At 39.5% G+C, this 24,535-nt stretch overlaps 1 protein-coding gene across 1 annotated transcript in view; it reads left to right on the forward strand.

Moving 5' to 3' along the window:
• Positions 1 to 1,039: 1,039 nt before the first annotated feature.
• Positions 1,040 to 24,535, forward strand: part of n4bp1 (nedd4 binding protein 1) — a 30,969-nt gene continuing 7,473 nt past the window's right edge. The window contains exons 1-9 of the mRNA XM_022205701.2: positions 1,040 to 1,665; positions 5,447 to 5,674; positions 6,566 to 6,739; positions 7,384 to 7,931; positions 10,262 to 10,610; positions 11,043 to 11,375; positions 12,949 to 13,184; positions 22,354 to 22,484; positions 23,497 to 23,593. Coding sequence (XP_022061393.2) covers positions 1,354 to 1,665; positions 5,447 to 5,674; positions 6,566 to 6,739; positions 7,384 to 7,931; positions 10,262 to 10,610; positions 11,043 to 11,375; positions 12,949 to 13,184; positions 22,354 to 22,484; positions 23,497 to 23,593 — 2,408 coding nt within the window. The 5' untranslated portion in view covers positions 1,040 to 1,353. The remainder of the gene's footprint in view (positions 1,666 to 5,446; positions 5,675 to 6,565; positions 6,740 to 7,383; positions 7,932 to 10,261; positions 10,611 to 11,042; positions 11,376 to 12,948; positions 13,185 to 22,353; positions 22,485 to 23,496; positions 23,594 to 24,535) is intronic.

Here is a 24,535-nt window from a genome sequence, read left to right on the forward strand (position 1 = left end):
ACAACTACAAGTACTTCTAGAGAAAGTACTATTTTGGTTGGAATAAACCTTGAAACTATAGATACTACAAACAGGTATTTTGTGTGGAATAAACTTTTAAAACCTTAACTTGTCTGTAAGAAAATACTCTTGAAGGGGAACAGAAGTTAAATATTTCTATAGAAAGCCCTTTAAACTATAAAAAAATTGCACAGAAAGTAGTATTTTGGGTGTAATAAACTTTTAAACCCATAGTTTGTTTGATAGAAAGGACTATTTGGGTGGAATGAACCTTTAAAACTTTGATTTGTTGGGGTCTCTGTTCAAAATTTGCAAGGTCTTTGCTTTACTATGTGAAGTGCTGACATGACTTGTGGTGAAATGGCACTTTATAAAAAAATAGAATTAAAACTAGAAATACTTGCACAGAAAGTACTATTTAGGGAGGGTCAAACGTTTAAAACTATAAATTATTTTACAAAAATTACTATTTTGGGTGGAATAAGCCTTTACAATTACAACTTGTCTGTTGGAAAGTACAATGTGGGGGTAATACATCTTTAAAACTAAAAATACTTCTAACGAAAGCAATATTTTGGCTAGAACAAACCTTCAAAACTGTAAAAACTTACACAAAAAGTCGTATTTTTGGGTGGAATAAACTTTATAAAACATACCTTGTCCAATAGAAAGTGAGAATTAAGGGCAATAAACCTTAAAATTGTACTTAGAAAGAAAGTAGTATTTTGGTTGGAGCAAACCTTTAAAACATATTCATATACATATACTTTTAAAATAAATTAATAAAGTAGCAATGACGTCTGACAACCACAAGAGGGCAAAGCTGCTCGAAAAAATGCATATCACTGCTCCTGTAATGCTTCTGGATCGCTGTGCCTGTTCGGGCCTGCACAGCTGCCCCGCTGCACACTCCCTCACAATATTTAACCAAACACACATCAGTCGCTCCGCACAGAAGCACCACGTAAACACGAGTTAGTGAAACTTTACAACTGGCGGCTTCATCTCACACCATCTGCATCTACGTCGTAAGGATGTAGGTCGTCCTGCGTCTTGTTTTCGGCGCTTGTTTTCATAGATAACCATCTGTGGACTCGCCGCGAGGAGCACACTTCACTGTCGTGTTTTGATGACGCCATCACTGGGACTTTCCGGATACGTCACTCGGGGCTTCCGAGTTATTAAGCTAGCTCCGCTACTGTGTTCATGTCGTTAGACGCCGTAAACGTCGCCGCGTCGCTCCGGAATACGAACCAAAAGACACCATGAACACGCCAAAAGCTCCCAGCGGCGACGAAACGGTTGGAAATTAAGACGTGGTCGTCAGGAGTGACGGTCGGACCGAGAGGCGGAATGTCAACAACGCGGCCCCTCCTCGGAATGAGACGAGTCACCGAGCTAACGTGCCCGGAGCAACCGACCAGCAGGCTCCCTGCGTCAGCCGGCAGGCAGCAGCAAGAGGCCGCCACCGTAGACGAGTTCACGGTGCTGGAGGATAAAGAAGAGGAGCTAAAATGTGCCAAGCCTCGAGTGGAGCAGGTTTTTAAAGTGACGTTCACCATTATCGGTCTGTTGGACCATACAGGACAGCAGCACGGCAGCAAAACATTACGGCAGATATGGCTGCAGCTCAGAGGCAACAGAGACGACGTGTCGAAGGCAAAGGTGAGCTTCTTTATTACAGTTTGACTTGCATTTCTGGCGGTAAACCAAGTGTTTCCTCTTACTCGACTCGATTTTAGCCAGTTTAAGCCCAAATAACGTCTCAACTGTGACTGTTGGGCTTGTTGAACAGGTGCATCAGAGTCCTGTGATTAGCACCAGTTTTTACTGCTCTATCACAACACATCTGACATCGTAAAGCTAGAAAATGAAACGGCACTGACCTTAGATAAAATCAGAAATATGCCTGTTATGTTTGTGTTTTCCTGGTGTGTTAACTTGTAGTAGGAGACACTGTGGAACCACATCAGCAACAGAAACAGTCCTTCTTCAGACATAATATCACCCACGTCCAGTGCTGGACAGGCATATTTTGTGAAAGTCACAGTAGTCATAACGTTGTCAAAATATCACCACAGTATTTCTATTGTGGTATCTTATCATAAATGTCATGACATTTGACTTACGTGGTTTACAGCTGGCCTGAGATTTGTCAGTACAACAAAGTTATCAAAGAAGTCACCGCTGTCTGAGATGCACGTCAAACAGGTCATTTCAGTTTAAAAATTACTTCTAGCTAGATACAGTGGATGTTGTCTGTTTTAGATACCAGTGTTAACTTTATGCTTATATTGTTATTTTTTTCAAAGCATGTGACTCATTTTAGTTTCTGACACCGTCTGTTTTATGTCCGTACATTCGTGTAGGTTAAACACACTTAAGTATGGCTAAACACTTAAATATACAGTAAAATAATATGCGTTTCAGGGAGGAAACCCGAAGCTAAATCAGAATATGGTATAATCACAGTAATATCAGTGCACAGGCAAGTTTGTGGAAGGCTGAAATACACTGAAGTCGACAACAAAATATAGAAAATGTATGCTGAAGTTGATATAATGCTTAAAATGTTAATACCGATAGTTGTGCGCTGTCATTTAAACTTCATGAACGCATAAAAAGACAAAAGTTGTGATAGAAAATAAAAATGTTATATTGTCTGCAGTATGACAAGCAAAAACTTAACTGGATCTGTGTATCGATAAATTGTAACACGCCACTTTGTGTTTGAGTCTCTGTTATTTCTAGGACTAATTTTCGCATTTAGACATGGATTTTGTGGTTGATAATATTCAAAAATGTTATAAAAACAACCAAAAATATTTTAAAATTGATTACATTTTTTTCTTTCTCTCGTTTTGAATTATCGTATAATTTACCGACATAGTTCTGTGTTTGTGTCAGGGACATTTTTCCCTATAACCTGTAATTTTATGGGACTTTTGAACCAGGGGATCTCCATGTAGGAATTTATGGTGTTACATTTTTGTTGTTTGAATGTGCTTGGCTTGTTCAAATTAAAATAGTACTGTGAAATATGTTTATTCCTGTATGTTTGTGACAGGGACTTGATTTAAAGAAATCTGGATATTAAGATAATTACATTTATTTGTCTCTAAACACCTCTAAGATTCCAATGGAGTCCTGGGTCTACTTTGAAAACTATCAGCTAAAGGTGTCCGTACTCCTCCAAACTTGTGAATAATGATATTGGACACAGAATTCAACTTGAAACACAGCCGTCAATTTAAAAGTCACATGAATCCGATATGCATTTAGAGATAAAATATTACGCTTACTCATGCAAAACAGCCGTCAACATCTGACTCGCAATCTCAGTCAAATTTATTTTTTTCTGTGTGATTTCCCGTGCAACATCATCGTTCACACTTCTGCATCTCGTGTCATGAGTCTCTCTGTTATTCATAGTGTAACCAGCTGTTCCAAGCTCTGCCAGTCAATCGATAATGCGATGTGGAAGTGGTAATTTCACCGTCGGTCTGTTCTTCTCGTGATAAGGATTACCAAGGAGTCCACACTGACTTCCTGCATAACCACACCAAGTGATTTTGGCATTTCCTCTAGTTTGGGAAACCACTGCCAGTATTCCTATGAGAACTTTTCTTGTCATCCTTTTATAATCGAATCATGTGATTCTGACGGGAGTTTATTTGCGAGAGCTTCTCACATCCTAAATGATTGATGTTTTGTATATTTTATTTGTACAGTGTTTAAATTTGAACCCTGAATACAGATCTTTGTGTTGAGCAAATGGGGCTGTTTGTTTGTAAGCACTGCTGTTTAGTATAATCAGTACTGAATGGTGAAATTGTTGTGTCATGGATGAACTCAAGCATGATATTACATTAAAGACTGAGCGAATTTTGAATTTCATCAAATAGAAATAGATCAGTTATAATTTTAATGATTGATTATTATAGGGCTGTTTTTTTAGAAGAGGAAAAAACCTGCGGGTGAAGTGAAATAAAATATTAAATCGAAAACCGAACAACTTTTAAATTTTATCAGACAGAAGTGTATCAAGAAAAGCTACAATGATTAATTATTATAGGGTTGGTTTTCTGTAGATTAAAAAAACATGCAGATGAACTGAAATATAATATTGAAATAAAGACCGAGCAACTTTTAAATTTTGTCAGACAAAAGTGGATCGAGTAAAGCTGATTTTATTATTTCAGGGGGATTTTTCTGAAATTAACAATACAAAACAACATGTACGCAGTTTGGGAATTTGATATCTGGTGCTTACAGTGTGAGTAAAAACCAGAAAATGACTGCTTACTCTGATAATCCTCAGACTTCTCTGTCATAGGTTTTATCCAGAGGTCATATTAGTGGTTGTTTCATTTTCTTATCCATAGATAACATTAAGATTGTAATTTCAATATGTTTAGTTTGTATCTTCCAGGACCTGCCTAATATTATGGCAAATTAGGAATTTCTGCATTTGGTTATGTTGACACAGGCTGAACTTTTAGGTGTACTATTAGTGTTGCATTCGAGGGGTGTGGGAATGTCTGCTTTATGTTGATGATACTACTCAAGAATGTGTAGTATTTAGTTAAAAAATCAAACGCATAAATACTTACTAATAATACCTTGCTCGATCTCAGGAACTCCAACTTTTTACTTTAAAACCAACAAAAGCTAAGTAAATCTACTGCAACTTCAGTAGAATTTGCTTCCAATTTTTTAAAACTAAGCCAGGAAGCAGATGTCTAATTTTCCATTGTATTTCCAGTAAGGGTCTTGCAAGGTTACCTCACCCCTAATGGTTATGACAAAGCACCAGCGCTACAGGAAACTCGTTTTATCGGTGATTTCGTTGTAGTAGCCCAAATATTTGCGATCAGGTTCTCTTTCAAGTCCGATGTCCTCCATTTCTCTCCCACCTTGTCATTGTTGAGTCATCTCACATCGTGTGCGTGGATTCTTTTATTTCTCGTGGCACAGTAATGCTATTGAAATGTGACATAGTATCTGTAAGGAAGCTACCGCACCCACCTGCAGCTGATTCATCCAAATCTTTGCCACAGCCAGGAGATTCCCTGAATCAATGACAAGCGTTTAGTTTCAGCACGTGTCAGCTTTTACTGCTCTAAAGTGAGTTGTGAGACTGTAATATGTGTGTGTGCACTTCTGAATTATTGCTTAATGTGATTTGTTTGGAATTTTACTGAAATCACAGATGTATTTGTAGAAGCATTTGTCATGGAGTCTGTTTGACTTCTTCTGTAGTGACTCGTATAGTAGCTATTTTTTTTTTTACATTTTTTAGTGCCTACTCACTTGGTCCAAACTTTGTAGAGTTTGTCAAGCTATAAACATACTCCCCTCATATATGATAATTACAGTTGTTTAATTATTGTTACTGTTGTTCCCTGAAATGTTGTGAAAATTCTATTTCTTCCCCGTTGTGCAGGAATATGTTCGTGGACTGTGTGACCCAGAACTGCAGAAAGAAGAGCGTTACCCGGTGGACATGCACTGTATCTTCGCCGGTGCCCGGGGGCTCTTTTTGGACAGACTCATCCGGGACACGAGCGCTGAAGTTCTGGTGCCAGAACCAGGCCGTCTGCGGCTGTTGGGTCGGGCCGAACCTGTCGTGATGGCCCAGAGCAGAGTTCAGCAGTTTGTAGCACTATTCCAAGTACGGGTCTACACTTCTCTGCTGTTTTACAATTTCATTTAGCAGACGCTTTTATCCAAAGCCACGCAAGCAAGGATGTAGTCAGGAGAAAACAATCTGGATAAGTGTGATAATAGGGCCGTGGTTTCTGCAGACAGTGCAGATAGGATTTTTAGGGTTCTAAATATGTCATCAGACAGATACTGTGAACTCTATTAATAAACAAGAAATTAATTGATTCATTTTTTCTGTTTTAAAATGTAAGAATTTGCTGCTTTTCTTAATCTCACAATAAATAAATGTCCATATTAGCACAGCTCGATTGACAAACAACAAATTAAGTAGTTTTTTTTTTTAGATAGAAAATGTCAAAATTGTGATAACTCCTTGATCTGAAATGTGAGAATTTGCTGCTTGTGTTAAATTAAATATCGTCTGGTTTTGAACGGTTAGTCAGAAAAAAATCAAACATTCGATGGAGACGCATTGGACTCAAGGGTTTTGTGATATTTTGCTAAAATATAGCGATAGGGAAAATGAAAACAACAATTTGATGACCTCATCCAAGTAATTTTTCATGCATATATGTTCAATTGTCCTGGTTTCAGCTCCTTAAATGTGGAGATTTTCTGCTTTTATTCACAATATGTGACCGTAAATGGAACATCTTTCAGTTTTGGTCAGTTGTTCTGATAAAATGAAACTTTTGAAATCATCATCATGGGTTCAGGGAAATAGTCACTAGGAGTTTTTATGGCATTTTCTAGACCATCAAGTAAGAAATCAGGAAGTTGAGAATTGATAATGGAGATTGTTATTTGAAGTCCTATTTAATAGAAAAGAGAGAAATATTCTCTAAGTGACAGCATAGGGTACGAAACACTCCAATCTGTATGTTTGTTTTCTGTCCAGGAGAAGCGAAGTCTGCCAAGTGACAGAGAACCAATAGTGAAACGAACGTTCAAGTCCTTCGTGGAGGAAAGGGATGATAAGTACACTATGGAGCTTCTGCTGCTGCCCAGTGCCCTGAAGGAGGAGTTACTGGGGCTGGTTCACAGCCCCACAAGCACTAACACATCTTCTCTGGTTCGTGTGCACCTTTTTTAACCTGATTTATAGCAGTTAAACATAACCACAGCGTCCAGCAGAAACTCGAATCGCCCTGGGGGCCTTTGGATAATGGCAGCAAATTTAGAAAAGAGTAAACTGTCTCTGCTGTGGGATTGTAACCGTACTGCTTTATGAGCTGTAAGTGGCCTGTGTGAGATTTTAAATGGTTGTCTTGATGCTTCGTGGACCGTTGCTACACTTACAAATGTGACAAACTGGCCTTTATATGTTTCCTGCCACAGCTCAGCTGTAAAACTGCACATTCTGGGGTTGGATAAGTTGGTGTAACTTGCAGCTAAGGCGTGAAATTGCTCAACATTATTGCAGTGAATTTACTTCCTGCTTTTCCTTTTAAGATCTGTTTGTAAAAAGATGTATTAAATCTTGCTTTGAAAGGTTTCTGTAAGTATTTAGAAGCTGAGTTTTAGCAAACAAGTGACACAGTTTTGGCAGGTGTCCTGATTTGATTCTTCTTACCAAAACAGTCTCTGGTTTTGGTAAGAAGAACCACGTAGGGCGCACAGGGAAGTACAGTGTGAGCCATGGAGCGCTCATGTTTGAAGGGAACTTTTACAGTACTTTCCTAACTGAGGTTGATGGCAGTGTGTTTCCTTTCTCAGGCTCTGCTCAACCAGGCGCTACATCCCAGCGTGACAGAGGTCGACCAGGACCGATCACAGAGTAGCACCCCTGTGACGGAGCTCTCCAACCGCATCCTGGACACCAGCTTCGAGGAGAGAGGGACGGCGGCGGCATCATCTGTCGCTGGGAAAGCAGGAGGTGGAATCGGTTTAGGCCCCGAGGCCGTCCTGCTTAATGGCACCCGGCCTTCACACAAGCGGCGCTCATCCGAGAGCGAGACTCGGGACACAAAGAGACAATATTCCCTGGAACGAAGGGAGGAGTCACCGGAGAGAGCAAGGGAGAGGGAGCGACAGCGGGACAGAGAGGGTCGAGGAGGCAGCAGTAGCTGTCGATCCAAAACCCCATCGGCTTCGTCGTCCCTCTCCTCCTCCTCCTCCTCCTCCTCCTCCTCCTCCTCCTCGTCCTCGGCTAAAGCGAACACGGTGGTCGGTCAGATCATCCTGGACTCCAGTGAGGGCGTCTCAGACGACGGAGAGGCAGTCAGCCCAGAAACCAACCTCCGCTGCCTGGTCAATTTTTTCAGGTAAAGGTCATAACAGTTAGAACTGTTGGCAAATTAATCTGTCATTATATTAGAGCTATCAGGAATTAGTTGTGACAATGTGACAATTCCAGGTCCTGAAATGTGAGACTTTGCTGTTTTCCTTGGTCTTATCTGGTTACATGGTTCTAGACCATTAGTAGGACAAAATAAAACGTCTGATGGAGTCACCTTGGACTCGATGTTAATAATAATAATGTTGCATTTTATTTGAAGATGCCTTTCTTTCTCATTTCCATATGCGTACATTACAAATTTATAAACGCTAAAAATAATAGAGACGGGGCAACTGGCATCAGATGGAATATGCAGTTTTGAGCAGATATGTTCTGAGTTGTGATTTGAAATGGAGGAATAAGTCCATGCTTCTCAGTTGAAGTAGCAATGAATTCCAGAAATGGGAAACGGAGCGGCTGAATGCTCTGCTCCTCATGGACGGGCAGAGGGGACAGACAGGTGTACAGATGAAGAGGATCTGAGGAAGCGGGAGGGAGTGGGGACATGGAGGAGGTCGGACAGATATGGAGGGGCGAGGTTATGAATGGCCTTTAATGTTAGGAGGATTTTATATTGGATGCAGAACCGAACCAAGAGCCAGTGGAGCTGTTGAAGGACAGGAGTGATGTGGTGGATAGAGGGGGTCCGAGTGATGATACAGACAGCTGAATTCTGGACCAGTTGAAGTTTATGAAGGGATTTGTCGGGGAGGCCGATAAGGAGTGAGTTACAGTAATCCAGACGGCAAGTGAGGAGGCTGTGAACAAGGATGGCGACGGTGTAGATGGTGAGGAAGGGGCAGAGACGATTGATGTTTTGTAGGTGGAAGTAGGCAGGCTGGGTGATGTTACTGATGTGAGATTGAAAAGATTGAGTACTGTTGGGGATGATACCCAGACTCTTAACCTGGGGGGAGGGTGAAACGAAGGAGTTGTCAATGTTAGTAGACAAGTTGTTGGTTTTGGATAAAGTGGATTTGGTGCCAATGAAGAGAACCACTCTATGCACCCCTAATGTCAATTTAAGTCTAGTTTTGTTCTGTTTTAAAACAATGCTCACATGTCCATAGGAAACTTAGAAATTGTTGTGATATTCCTCATTTTCATATTGGCCATAAAGAAGGAGGACATTCTGAACCGAAATAGCATACAAGTGTTTACGTGGTACTCATGCAAGTTTAAGTTGGTTAAATGAAGTAGCTGTCTTCATATTTGAAGGTCTATGTAGTCTAAAACTTTGTGTGTCTGAAGTTTCCTTGCTGAGTGGCTGCTGTGAAATACTAACAAGAAGAACAAATCTTTGTTTCTATCTCAGAATTGACTCACTACACTTGTCTAACTTATACTCATGGAGCTTTAGATCAAACTTTTTCACAAAGCAAGCACCATGGATTTTGTCCATCGTCTCTGAAATTGAAATTGCTTTCGGAAAAACTCACTGGGCGTGAGTGTTGCTTGAAGACAAAATGTAAACTTATCCATTAACCCTCTGAACCGCAAACAGTTTGTGGGTGTTTTTTTTTTTGTTCCTGTCGCATTTTTACTCACTGTAGGCTCGTTTTCATTGCAGCATGAAACACTGCACCTCTATGAAAACTGCGTAACCATGAATAGAAGTCGGGAGAACTTACAAATGTTTTTTTTAGCACAGCCGAGTTATAATGCCACGAATCAAACTAAACAGATATGAGTTTCTTTGATTATTTATGTGTAGAACTTGAATCAATATGTTGAGCATTTTTCCATGTGTCCACAGACATTACCAATATTGGAAAAATATTGGCTCTATTTACTGTAATTTACTAGTTAAGATGTTTGAATTTGTTGACACATTCGTCTAGTAATTTCCTATTTGCTCTGTGTAAACACAGACTGTAGTTCAGCCAAAAAGTCCCTGAGTTTTTGTCACATGACTGTTGGTCACAGCTGAGTCACTAATTGCTGTGCGGTTGCAGTGAGAAGAATTTTTTGTTTCTGACAGTGTAGTCCATGCTGACAGTTTATTTTAAGCAGTTTTAATTAAGAGATTTAAGAAACTGGGATTTCCATAAAATATCATGATTTCAGGCTTAAATTTGGTTAATTTTTTTTGAAGTTCAAAGACCATTTGAAGGTTGATAAACCAACAATTCTTTCTATTTTTATAGTTTATTAGCCTGAGAAATAGACAGTTTTCTTGCTTTTTTGTCATTTATTTATTTAATTACTTATACATTAATTAGGTTATTTAGTTATGATAGAATACCTTTCAGATTTTGGGGACTTAGAAAGTTAACACTTGTCTTGCTTAACACTTTCAACGCACATTTTCTCCAGAACCATGGGTTACCAGCAGGAAGTGGTGGAACGCGTCGTCAAGGCAACGGGACAGACGGAAGACACCTTCCTCGTCCTGGAGAAAATTGTGGAGGAAACCAAGCGTTGTGAAGAGGGGTCAAAAGGAGGGGAGAAAGAGAGACGATTGAACTCTGTGCGTAATTCAGACGCTCCCTCCTCGTCGTCATCCTCCTCGACAGTCTCTCGCTTCAGAGAGAAGGAGCTGAGCAGGGCGTTGGTGGATCCCGGCAGGTCCAAAGAGAACATTAAACCCAACCAGCATGGGAGCAGTAGCAACGGGTTGGGCCACCGGAGGCAGTGCAGCGGCAGTGAAACGAGCACTCAGCAGGTATTCTAAAACTTCAACCGTATTTCTAAACAATCCGAGAGCCAAGCGGTGTAGATGCAATGTGTTGCCTGTCTTTGTATGATACATTTTAGATAACATCTAACTATTTATTTATCATCTTTTCTCATATCACAGTCACCTCATGTCACAAGATGAAGAAGATATAAATCTTCTTTATCTTATCTACCGTGACACATTTGTTCTCCTGATTTTGTCTTCCATCTCAGACTCTGATCTCTTCACATCAGATCATTTCCAATAAGTAGCTCATCCTATGACTCATCTTACTGGATCAGTTTAGGCTCAGAACATGACGTGGCATGGCTTCATAAATGAAGCTCAAATGTTCGTCTAAAGTCATGTGGTTTATTTACCTTAAATTATTAGTAGATTTGTATTTTTTTGTAAGAAAAATATCAAATCTCATTTCAGGCCATCACTATCAAGAGGAGTTCTAGTGCTCAAGGAGGAGCAGGAAACTATGAGGTTATAACTATTGATGATGACGATGATGTCATCCCCACGGACACCAAAACAGCGGATAGCAGAACGTCTCGGGTGATGACGGTCGCACACCTCGACACACAGTCGGGATCCAGAACTGACTACCTGGCCAGAGGAGGCGGAGTGTCTCAGAGGGATTACTTGTCTCGAGGCGGGACTCAGACTTTGGGAGGGTCGGTGAAAGTTGAGAGCGTGACGGCGCTTCGCAGTACGCCTCAATGGCTCACCGCCACCACAACTTCCTTGGCTTCGACCCCCAGTGTAGGTATTACCTTCAAGAACCACCTCCACTCAGCAGTCTGTTTTGCTTATTGTTAACTTGGATGGAAGAGTGATCTATGTGCAGAACTTCTTAGTAGGGATCGACCGATATGGGTTTTACGGGGCCGATGGTGATTATTGGTGCTCAAGAAGGGTCGATATTTGGGACTGATATGCATTAAATGTAATGTTGTAACTCATGTGACAGTAGAGAACCCGTCACCCATAACTAGAGTTCTTCATTAATAAGTGTGACTATAACTGAATATGTAAAATAGAAGTAAGAGTGATTAATTTAGGACGCTCTGTTGTTTATGTGGGGTCCACTGAGATTGATCAGTTTGTCTCCTGCAGTTACATTTGCTGTTCATTTCTACTTTCTTAATATTTTTCTGTTCTATTGCGTACTACGGTTCATATCTTAAAACATTATTAATTATTGTTTACCAGACTCTGTTTCAGGTTAATCTGTGGTTGTCTTCCAACTTAGCCACTAGCCGTTAGCATGGCTTTAGCCAATTTGTGATAATCAGATTTGCTGGTTTGGGTTTCTTGTTCAGTTTTTGCTGCTTGAGAGACATTTCTGAGACCACAGAGTGACAACAGACAGACAGAGGAGGCTGCACCAGACTTGAAGTTGCACATGTAATTTATCAATAATCATTCTATAAAAATATTGATACCGATAATTGAAAAAATGCAAATAATTGGTCTATTCCTTCTGCTTAGCTTCAATCTGAGTTTAACACATGTATGTACTGAGTACACAACTGGTCAGTTCCAGTCAAAGACTCACAGAAGTGTGATGTGGTACCCTGCAAACTTCCACTGCACGAGCACTAAAATGGGGGAAAAAAAATCTGAAATCTTGTGTCAAGTGGTTTAAATTTGTAGATGTACAGTATTTCTATGTTCATAGATCCTTGTCTTTCAGTGAGAAAAGAGTAAATGCTAGATTTTTTTAAAAAGATAAAGGATTTTTAATGAGCTGGTTTTCTTTTTGTATTGATGCAGTGTTGAAAAGGTTAGTCTCCCACGACTGGATTGGGACATTTTTTTTTAAGTGTCTGGGAAAGTTGTGGACTTTGATCAAAAAAATGAAGCAACAGTCAATTTTGTCCTGTGACTGCTACTGATGAATCATTTCTGCTTGTCGAGTAGATAGTTAAAGAATATCAGTTTTACTTCTGGATGAAACTTAGTAATAATGAAACATAATGAGATAATGTTGGCATATGATTATCTTTATTACAAGCTAGCGGACAGCATAAAAGTAGAATAATCTTTGAGCAGGACTTGTTTTTTTTCTCTTTTTGTCAAGGGTTTAAATTTGGTTGACAAAGACCTGATACATGTGCTCTTTTTACACATGTAGGGCATTGAAAAATGTCCTTTTAAAGCCATGACTTGTTCAAGATAAGGAGATGTTTTTAGATATAGTATCACATTTTCCGTCCTCTACAGAGCTGGGAATGAGCCGTTATCTCAGACACACAATGACAGCTTGGACAGGTTTCGTTCTGATTCACAACATCAAACACTTGATTGTCTTTCTGTTTATTTTCCTCCTCAGTCAGCTCAGCCTATCGCCCGACCCTCGGCCTCTCCCTACCAGACCATCGGACACATGGGTTTTCACGGGGGTTTGGCCCGGACGCCTCCCACCAACGACCCTCCCGCCCCTCCGGTGACCGGTTTGGCTCGTTTCCACCAGTCACTGAGGACTCCCTTCACCCTGAATCTGCCCAATGAGCCGGGACGTCAAGACCTGAGACACGTCATCATAGACGGCAGCAACGTGGCGATGGCGTGAGTCTGAACACACAGATGAACTAATATAAGCCAGTATGGTGGTCTTTGCCCAGAATCAAAGTAAAAGCACAAAGTAATTAATGTTTAAGTAGAAAAATCTGGAATATGTACATGTTATTCTTTGGAAATATAAAGGAATCATATGAAAAAGTGTAGTTAACGTTGTGAAAGTTGCTCGTCAGTAGAAAACTTTACTGTGGCAGACAAATAATCATCTTTGTTGAATGTTTCTTTGTGCGGAAATCAATAATAGGTTTGGGTTTAATGGAAACAAGCCTTCAGATTCACATTAGATTGAGTAAGATTATATGAGATATACTCTCCTGTCCCAAGGAAAAATGTGTCTGAGGCAATAAGGTACAGCTGCACCATCACGATGTATACCGTAACAAGTGATTGAAAACAATACAATATAATAAACACAACCCTATGACACACAGTGCACAGTAGAACACAATACAATAATACATAATTCATAATATAATAATGTCAATGACCTGTACAGGCTCAGTGACAAGGAATCTAACAAAGGCTTCATCTACATGTGAACAAGCATGTAAATTATGACTGTTATTTGAGAGCTTTGTCATCTCTCACCGTTTGATTTGTTAAAAAAGAAGATAGTAGAGGACACTACTTCAAAAATTAGTTTTACCCTCAGAAGTAATCGACAAATTGAATCTGGTATTAGTCATTTAGTGTCAGCACATTTAGATTTAAAGTAATATCAAATGCTACCCTTTATCTTCTGTGAGTATTTAACCCTTTAAGCTTCAGTCAATTCCAGCCGTTTTCAGTACAAAAAATCGCTAATATTCTATTTTTAAATAAAAAAAATTACGAAAAATACGGGGAATATTGGACGCGCATCGGGAGGTGCATTTCCTTGAAAACGACCGATTCGGGGATTTTATACCGACTTTAGGACATGTTTTGGACAAAATAGTTTCCTGGCTTGTGTCATCTGATGTAAAAGGTTGGATTATGGCCGTTTTTTGTGGAATCTTTTTTTTTGTGTGTAATAATAAACCCGGAAATGTGAGTCGCGCTGTGTGCGTTGAAGCCGTGTATAGAGAACGGATGGATGAATATTTGTTTTTGTCGGACAAATGTGTTTTTCTCACCCGCTGTGGTAATCGCATCTGAAAGTGGTTTATACCGGCGGATTCATGAGAATCTAAGCTTTCCATCGGTGTATAGTGTTTGTATAATCGCGTTTGCACCCGTCGGACATTCCTGAAATTCCTATGCAAATTAGTTGGTGTACCGCCGGCGGTACACTGAAGCTTAAAGGGTTAAATACACTGCCCCGTCTGGTTTCATTTTGAAAATAGAAAATCAAACAGCTTGACCCTTCGCTTGGAAGTCAGGCTGAAAAGCTGACACTCTGCTTTTGGTTTGAGTTTGGACTTGCCGTCTGCTGCAAGTGAACGGCTTTGATCGTTACGGTCATGAGAATCCTTGTTGCTCATCCGAACGCAGTCGCACAATTCCCTGAATGCTTGAATCATCTGTTTCACTTGCAATTCTGGCTTCTTCTTCCTCACTCGCAAATCTACTCCGCGCTCTCAGAGGTTGGCTTGCAGACTTGAGCAGCTCTCAAATTTGTTTTGTGCTCTCTTGAAGCTTTTGTCGTCAGTATATTTCATGCTGTGACAGAACTGCGGCTTTTGCGAGGGGCTTATTTTCTCCAGTGCACATATTAGCTCAGCTCAGGGAATCTCGTTGTGGCTTCTGGTGCTTTTAGGGTTCTTCGTTGTTGGCACGGTTGTATAGTGTGAGGCAACAAGAGGAGGGTACAATACATGTGTAGAGTGGTTTACTGGCACTTTTTAAGAAGGCGTAGGTATTACGGGTGGATGCATAATGACTGGAATACCTTTAGTTTTTAAGAGATACTTGTGTGAATCACCATCAGTTCCTCTGTACACTATGAAAACAAAACAGCTAAAAGGTTAGCGTGTGTGACTGGAGAATGTCAGTCATAAGTGCAGCTCATTATTATGTCTTCCGACTTTCAGAGGTTGTAACTCGTTTGATGACAAACACAATTCGCGTTTTTGAATCGTGTCACTTCCCACACCTGTATTACGCTCACCACGTTTTTTTTTTCTTTTTATACACGAAACCATCAGCCTTCCCATCAGCAGCGCCTTTATCAGCTATAAGGTCACACACTCACACTCACTCACAAACCATACATTTGTTACAGTGCGTAGGTCGCAGCTACAACCCTTATTGTGTAGGAGCGCCAAAACTTTGCCCACGCGTTCACATATTGTTGTTACTCATCACCTTTGTGTATGACTGCGTGTGCCTGGCAAGAGCGAAAGTAGTTGTAACGACACGATATCGATGCGTGGGGGGGTGCACTCACTATGGAGGTGTTTCCGAGAATAAACGGCTTTTCGTAAAAATCTTTACTTGTTTCTGATTTGTCCAGAAATTGTGCAAGAACCGTGTCCATTTGTGTCACACAAGGAAGGAAGGAGTCCAGTCTATTGTCTTTAATTCCTTCGACACTCTCTGCTGGTCTGCTGTCGTCACAGTCTTTATCCCAGGTGACCTTGTTCTGACTTCTCACTTTTGCAACCACTTCCTTTCACGTTCTCATTTCATGCTCCCTTCCTCCTTCCTTACCAGAAGTTTGCTTCAGAAAAAAAGGCAAGATTTCGTGGGGTTATTGAGGTAATCTTGAGCTTAAAGCCACAGTTTTCAATGAGGAAGATGGTTTTCTTTGAACTTTGCTAGATCATCACTTTACCTCATGCTGCACAGCTAACCTGTTTGTTTCCTGACAGTTATTTCTGAGTGATTCAGAGTCTCAGATGAGGGAACACATTATATCTGTGAACCTGTTGAGCTGTATGTTAGGAAAACAACTTAACAAAGTCACAAAATTACAGTAGCGCAAGCTGTACGCATCACATTACCACAAGAACCTTCATGTATAAAGATGAGGATACAGGAAATACAGAATAATGTTTTTATGTTTGGTCCTGGTCTGATGATACTTCATCTAGTTGATTAGTCTATTGGTGTTTATCATAGAGAATATTCAGTCATCAGAGTTATTTCACTTTGATTTGGCCAAAAACTGAGACGATTTACACATAAGCTTCATTATGGGACAGTGTTGGATGCAAATGCACTTCTTAAATAATAATAATAATAATAATAATAGCTCCTTTCAGAATTGGAATTACAAAATCTTTTACAAAACATTAAAATACATAAAACATTAGATTAAAAAGTGCAACCTTCAAACGAGCGATAACAGAGCATCAGATCAGGAATTAAATGTTGTACAAATGCTTGTTAGTACAGGTGGGTTCTTAAAAACATCCTGTTGAGTGTGTTCCATCAAGTTGGTGCTAGACAGTGGAAAAAAAACTGTGGCCTCTCTTAGTCTTCATCCCGGGCTGTGGGATGTTTAACGGTAGCTGGTTTTCAGATTTTAGTGGTTAAGGTGCAGAATATGGAGTCAAAAGTTCACATATGTGCCTGAATGAGTTTAAAGTATATCAGCTCCAATATGCAGCTTTCATGTTAGAAGTAAACGGCTGCATTAATCAGCAAAAATATGTTAATTCACATGTTTAACAGTTTTCTACCAGCATTCCTCTCTTGCATAATTTGCAGTAGCTGTTTACAGCAATAGATTTCTGTATTTTTCATAGCTCTCCCGCGCGTCATTTGTCCATTTTGCTTAGAAGAAGAGCCACATGATGTGTTAAACTCTAATTTTATGTGACTGTATATAGAGTCTAATGAAGAAACCTGGTTAACAAGGAAAACTGATATTTTTGTTTTATTCTATTGTTATTTCTGACTAGGGTTTTTTCATAAATTGCCTCAGAGCTCAGCGTGTGTCAACCACAATTGTCATTGACTCCCATTCCATCAAAGCTCCAAAGTTTTGTGTGAAAATCAGAATCATAGAGCCTCTTTAACCTGCCACCAAGTCTGTATAAAACACAGTACGTCCATGAAAATTTATCAGTTTGTTCAAAGCAAGATTGTTCTTCACACGGTGGAAGAATTTTTTCCAGTAGGACCTTTAGTTGTTTTGGTTTTTTTTTTAGCTGAGATCGTTTGTTCAAGGATCTAATCCTCAGCATGCCTGCTCTGCTCACTTCCACCAACCAGTGACTCGCAGCTGATTGGCTGATTGATACACTTTCAAAGTAAAAGATCAAAGATGTTAAAAGTACTGATCAGGGTTTGTGAAACAGACCGCCTTTTCAAAATAAAACATACTTGTATAATTCTACCTTTTTGTATAATTATTGCCAGATATACTAACTGGTAAAACTTACACTGGCATGATTAGAATTTCTTCAGAAATGTTCTAGTTATTGTTGTTGTTATGCTGCATTTATACTTTATTTTTGTATTCTACCAGCACTATCCTTTTTTTTTTTTTTCTTGCACCTCAACTTGGTTCTCCTAAAAACACAATTTATACCTTATTTCCATTATTTTTTTCTTAAATGTGAGATGTTTGAACTACTGGATGACTTGAATTTCCCCAAAGACCTGAAAAAGTAGCCGACCTGTCTATCAAGGTTATCATAGATGTTTTTGTCAAGCCAGCTTACATAGAGTGCCAGGCTGTGTCAAACTTCCTTTATTGTACACCTCTCTGGTTGCTACAAGATGAACAACAAAGATTTCATTATTATTTTTATTTAATATGTTATTATGATAATAATAATTCCAGCTTTATTTATACAGCAACTTTTAAGAACACAGTTTACACAGTGCTTTACAGACAGGGCAAACATGGTAAAAGATTCTCAAAATAAATTATTTAAATAAATCACCAGATATAATAAGAAAATGCCACTTCCAAGTGAGGGAAAGAACAAGTGGGAAAAAAAGAGTAAAACTATTAACACGAGGCTTAAAAGGGCATTAATAATAGTAGTAATAGTAAATGAGTAAAAATAAATCGGTAGATATGGAATAAATAGGAATAAAGTTACAAAAATGGAATTAGAAAAATAAATGATAAAAAATGATTATCATAAAAATTAAAAATAGAAAATGACTCTCACTTTCCTCTACAGTGTAAGAAAAGCCTATAAATCCAATTAAATTTTTTTTTTTTTTAAATTGTCAGTGCTTTCTTGGATAAATTGTGATATTCCCATCCTGATCCTGTAGAACACATGTGTCAAAGTCAAGGCCCGCGGGCCAGATCCGGCCCACGAACGAATTATCTCTGGCCCCTGAGATGAAATTGATTATTATTAGAACCGGCCCGCAGGCTGCAGCCGCCCGCTGGTGTTTTGCACGCACCAATACTACATTCCCCACAATGCAACGGTAGCCCGCGAACTCACTGCAGCGCAGCAAGCGGGCTTTGGCTTCATTCTTCATCAACAGTCAGAGCAGTAAAAAATTTCAGCTGCCTCCTCCCCAAAAATGCCTAAACGAAAGGTGGACAACAGAGCTCTGAGATGAAACGCTTCTGTGCGACATCACGAGCCATCTGAATTTGATCAACCAGCAACTGCAGGGACGGGGGCGTGTCATCTCTGATATGTACTGTACAGTGAAGGCGTTTAAAACCAAGTTGAGTCTGTGGGAGACGCAGACGCAGATAGAGAACTTGAGCCACTTTCCCAGCTGCCAGACCATGAAAGAGAATCTCTCTACCGCTGTGTTCCCAAGTGCATAGTTTGTCGATAAATGCAACATACTTGCCGCCGACTTGACGCCGATTTGCTGACTTTGAAGCCCAAAAAAGCAGGTTTGCACTGCTTGGCAATCCTTTTGCAGTTATCGTCGAAAGCGCACCACCAAAACTACAAGTGGAATTGATTGAGCTCCAGTGCAATGACACACTGAAGGAAAAATATCAGAGAGTGGGTGCTGCTGAGTTTGCATGTTTCATCCCCGACACAATGCCCCAGCTGCTCAGACGCTCTCTATGTTTGGCAGCACATACCTGTGTGAACAACTGTTCTCTTTGATGAAGCTAAACAAAACATCACACAGTGATAAGCACCTTCACTCAATCCTGAGGATTTCCTCAGCTCAGAGCCTGACCCCAAACATTTATGAACTTGTACAAAAGATGAGACACCACCAAGTATCAGGCTCAGCTTCAGACAAGTGAGCATCACAGAGCATGAACGTATTTTTAGTTTTTAATTCAGTTAAATTTTTACATTTGTTTCTACAAGACGTGATTTTTCTTTGAAGGAAGTATTGTTTTGTCTGTGTGCCATAGATTTTTGTATTTTATTGTATTTTATTTATTTATATTTATTTTTCAGTTAATGGGCTCAGAAAATTGCAGATAGGAGCCATGAGAAAGAAAACAACTGATTTGATTTATTTATTTTTATTTCCGCATTTTACTCTTTGAAAGCAGTAATTGATATGATCATAGAGCAGCACGATAAATTGCATTTTCAGTTTATAATGCATGCAATTTCATTTATGCCTTTAGGTCTTGGTTCAATAGGCTATGTTCAGTCAGTTCAATAAGTTTTAATAAACACTGAACTAGGCCGGCCCTCGGCTTGTAACAAATTAGTTTTTTTGGCCCCCTGTGTATTTGACTTTGACATCCTTGCTGTAGGAGATTGTTAGCTTGTGTAAAGTTATTCTAGCGAGCTTCGAGATGTTTTCCCTCATCAGGTTACATTTCCACGGTGATTTCTACTACTTGCATGAGCTCTTCCTGCTTGCGGTGTCATTCATCACTTTCTCTTTCAGCAGTTGGTGGAACTTCCCTTGAATTTGCATTGCAGTTCTGACCGCAAGCTGAATATTATCTTCTTTGTGTGTGTGTGTGTGCGTGTGTCTCTGGCTTCTGTTCGTGTGTCTGCGTATGCCATACCGTGTCACAGAAAAGTTTGTGTTCAGTTACGTTCAGGGACAGATCTGTACTAGTGCGGTATTGTCACCATCTAAAGATTAACTCAGACACTCGAGTCTCGTCCAACTTCCTAATGGAAAATTTCAGTCTGCTTTCACAATTCTCTTCTTGTTCTGAGGAATAAAAACTCTCTGTGTGTTGAGGTCATGATTATGAAAGACTCAAACACGCATTGTTGTCGTGATGTGGGTTAATGCTGAGCCCAACACTGCTCCTTTTTGTTGCTTTTACTACCCCATTGTCCACATTCAGCTGCACCTCAACACGCTAACTTTAGCTCATTGTGTCATCGTCTATGCCAGCGGTCACATTCAACCTTTTTTTGTTTGTTTGTTTGCTTTGGTCAAACCTACGTCACTTTGCCCAAGAGCTGCAGAATATTTTTTTGGTCATACCACCGTGTGGAGTATCAAACCACCCAGGATGTTTGCTGTGCGTCTCTGCTTTGCCACAGCTCATGTGAGGCCAGATTTGTGAATAAGATAGTAACCTAGTGCACAGGGAAGTCACTATTACTGATGTTCACATGATTAGGAAAGAGAGAGTGAACAGAAGCTGCATTCATAAGGCAACATTTCATTATTTCTTGAAGAACTCTAGTTTTCAAAAGTCCTCTATCTCTAGGATAGATTTTTTTCTGTGTGTGCTAACAGATGTTTTTAGTGGGTCAGAAAGTTCAAAATGAAAATGTGAAAAGGGGCATTGGCACATGGCGATTATAGAAACCTCATGTACCACAGCTGTAGTTTCAGATGTAACACTTGGAGTCAAGAATTTCCCCTAAAAATGATCACATTCACTAGAATATTTCACCAAAATAAAAGTAAGCTCAATGTTTCCCACTATTGGAACCGCTTGTGCCGGTTGTATTTCTCCTGAAGTGATGATTAATAGCAGGTTTTTGCTGCTTGCCAAAGGGGTGGAGTTCCCTATCGTTAGATCATCAAATAAAAGTACCCAAACACTGATAAAAATATCACCCCACCTAGATGTTCAAAAGTAAATCACTGGCTGATGGTGTTTAGGATGTTGTGGACTGCAGCAGCGGTGGCCAGCTTCCTGCTCAGTGATGCTGGCTGCTCGCAGGGAGTTTCTCATCTCTGCTGCTGCTTGTTGTTTGTGTTGTTCTGCGGTTTTTTGCCCTAGCTACCCATTTGTTATATTACAGCTGTCTGACGTGCGCATGCAGATGGTGCACGTCACCGCCAACAATCTGGGTCGGCTGATGCTGCCGTGCGTGCGTGCGTGCGTGCGTGCGTGCGTGCGTGCGTGCGTGCGTGCGTGCGTGCGTGCGTGCGTGCGTGCGTGCGTGTGTGTAAGCCGTTTTGTGTTGAGGGCTTCTAAGCCACTTGACAGAATTTTAATTAATTCAGTTGCCAGTGCGACCATTAAACAGCGAATTTGAAGTTCAGTTTTGTGGCTGATATTTGAAATATTGTAGACTTCTGTCAGCTGCTCTCATCATTTTACCTTGATTAGTTTTGTGAGCAGGGAGGAATCGACTGCTTTCTTAATCCCAAATTGTTTTGTGATTCCATAATGCCCAGAATGTTGTTGATGCATAAATGTTTAAAGTGGAGCCTTTTTAAACAGTGCACCATAAGTATTTGACAGTGTAATGAAAAAAATTGTGTCTATGGAATGTATACTACACTCTACATTGTATCTTGAATGGAAAGTAAATAGATTGAAGGACTGACTTTTGGCTTGAAGACTACATAAATGAGTATGAAAAAGGTGTCATTTTTGGTTCACGGTGTCAGATGAAAAGCAGAAGTCATCACTTACACCAGACTGCGTGTCTGTAGAAAGTGATGACCAATGTAAAAAAATGTTCTTTTCTTCTTTCTGTTGAAGCATACATTTTTACCTTCAGCAATTTATGTTCTATAAATTACCTTTAAAAATTCCCAAATGCAATAAAAAATAGTGTCTGTCATTTTTTACACATTGAGTTAATATTGCAGTTTAATGTGTTTTTTAGACACAAATTATCGCGTTATTTTGGTGCTGAATTGTTGCTTTTTAGTCACATCTTCATAGCTACATGAATGCCTGTAGTTTCTCAGTACACGGTGCGTGACTGCTTGTGGAAATTGTACTTTTAATATGCAGCCAAAGCCTCAAAGAAGAACTTTTCTTGAGCACTAGAAATCCTGTGTGCACTTCCGTCGCGCTTTAATTCGTTATTGTTTACTCCGTCCATTTTTATCCTTTCATGGTTTGCGGTCTGCATGTTCTTCCATCTCACTGTGTCCTTTTTCTCTCCAGTCACGGCCTGCATCGGTTCTTCTCCTGTCGTGGCATAGCGCTGGCAGTGGAGACGTTTTGGAGAAGAGGCCACAGAGAAATCACAGTGTTCGTCCCTCAGTGGCGTCAGAAGAGAGACCGACTCACAACAGGTGCTTGAAATATATACATGAACACACATAAATGAAAGAAAATGTGGTTAAATGCTCACTTTTGGCATGAAGACAGTGTGAGTATGTAGGAAAAGGGTGTAGAGGGTTTTTCTCATGGTGTCAAATCAAAAAGTCAACACTTACAGTAACATTGTGTCCTGTTGCGTACACACTGTGGTGACTAAAAATAAAAAGCATCACCAGGTTGTTGTTCAGCCTACCTTTCCTTAATATCTTAGTTAGTCTGGTGTTAATTGAAAATATTGTATTTAACCTTCTGATCCTACCCTGAAAGGCATGTTGCATTTTAATAAATGCCAAAATTACAGCATGTGTCAGTAAAAACAGAAAGAATAGTCAGATTTCTAGCTCTGTGACATTATTACTACAAAGGAAAAACTTGGCCATTTAATCATTTAAAAACTTGCCCCTATGTTTTGACAGAACATAAGATAAGATGTACTTTATTCATCCTGGAGGAATTTATTTTGCCAGAGTACACCAAGGTTAGTGGAATATACACGATTACACAGAGGTTAGCAGTAAAATAGAATGAACAAATACTATAAAGTACAAAATGCAAAATCAGTGTGGAGGAAATGGTTAAGTGTACAAAAACATTGTGAAATCTCTTAAAGTTAGAAAGCTGAACTCTTTGGTTTTACAGTTGACTATTATGACAGCTATATTTGATTATTTTGGTATTTTACTGTGAAGACCAAAAACACTTTATTTTAAATAATAATTCTTCCTGAAGTCATTGTAACTCAAAAACCACACAAACTCACAGACCCACATCCAATGTTGTGTATATAAGAAAACAACAGATCACAAAGGCGGAGGATTTGGTCACTAAGAGTAGTATTACGTCATCTACTTCTTTCTCGTCTTCCAGGTCGCAGCGTTCCCTTGAGAGATTTACAGCAAACCTGTTTTGTCTCCTCGTGTATTCTCTTCCTTTTCCGTGGTATTATCATGAAACACTGACGTGCCCGTTGTTATTTGGTTACAGAACAACATTTCCTAAACCAGCTAGAAGACCTGAGGCTGTTGTCCTTCACTCCCTCCAGAGAAGTCTGTGGCCAGAGGATATCCTCACATGATGATAGGTACAAAAAACTCACATATTTCACCCATTTTGAATACTCTTTAAGATTCAGGTGTTGTGCCAAAAACTGATTGCAGTCGACAGTCTTCATGATTCGACCTGTCCTGTGTCTCTTTTCCAAATTCAAACTGCTTCTAGCAGCTCCTACATTGTAACTAAAACGTTATTAATGCATCAGATTTACTTGATTTCATCCATGAAGGTCATGTTTTAAAGATTTAATCTCGTAGCATAATTGCAAAAGAAATGTGTGTCTTTATTTTGTATGCAAAACTATGCATTAATCATGCGAATTGCAGTCTGAGCAAGCATATTAATCATGCCAAACACATACAGGTTAAACATCAGAAACAATACTGTAATGTTTTCTAATCTAGGACTGCAAATAATTATTTGATTGATTAATTAATTACTTATGTTTTTTTCATTGCTGATTAACTTGTTGATTAGTAGTTTAGTTCTTTGGGTTATAAAATGTCAGAAAATGGTGAAAAATGCCAATTAAAGCTCAGAATAACGGCCTCAAATTCCTTCTTTAGTCCGCAGCCCAAAGATATTCTCTTTGCTGTCAAAAAAGAGTAAAGAAACCAGAAAATATTCACGTTTAATATGCTGGTATCAGAAAATTGAGACCTTTTCCCCCTAAAAATTACTCAAACCAGTTAATCGATTGTCAGAATAGTTCATTAATAGCTGACAGCTGATCATTTAATCCTTGCAGCTCTGGTGTGGTCTTAAAGGTCATGTCTGTTTTTGTTTGTTTTTTTTAACCTGCAAACATTCCTTCAATTATTCAATGACAAAAGAAGTTTCCCAACCGCAGACTTAAAGTTCTGTGTATTTGCATGTTAAGACTGTTTGATCACAGACGTGTAGAAACTAGACGAGAATCGATTTTTGGCACGTAACCAGAGCTGAGGATTGAACTGCACACTTATTCTGG

This window comes from Acanthochromis polyacanthus, chromosome 8 (genome assembly GCF_021347895.1).
Source record: "Acanthochromis polyacanthus isolate Apoly-LR-REF ecotype Palm Island chromosome 8, KAUST_Apoly_ChrSc, whole genome shotgun sequence".
Taxonomy (NCBI): Eukaryota; Metazoa; Chordata; class Actinopteri; family Pomacentridae; genus Acanthochromis; species Acanthochromis polyacanthus.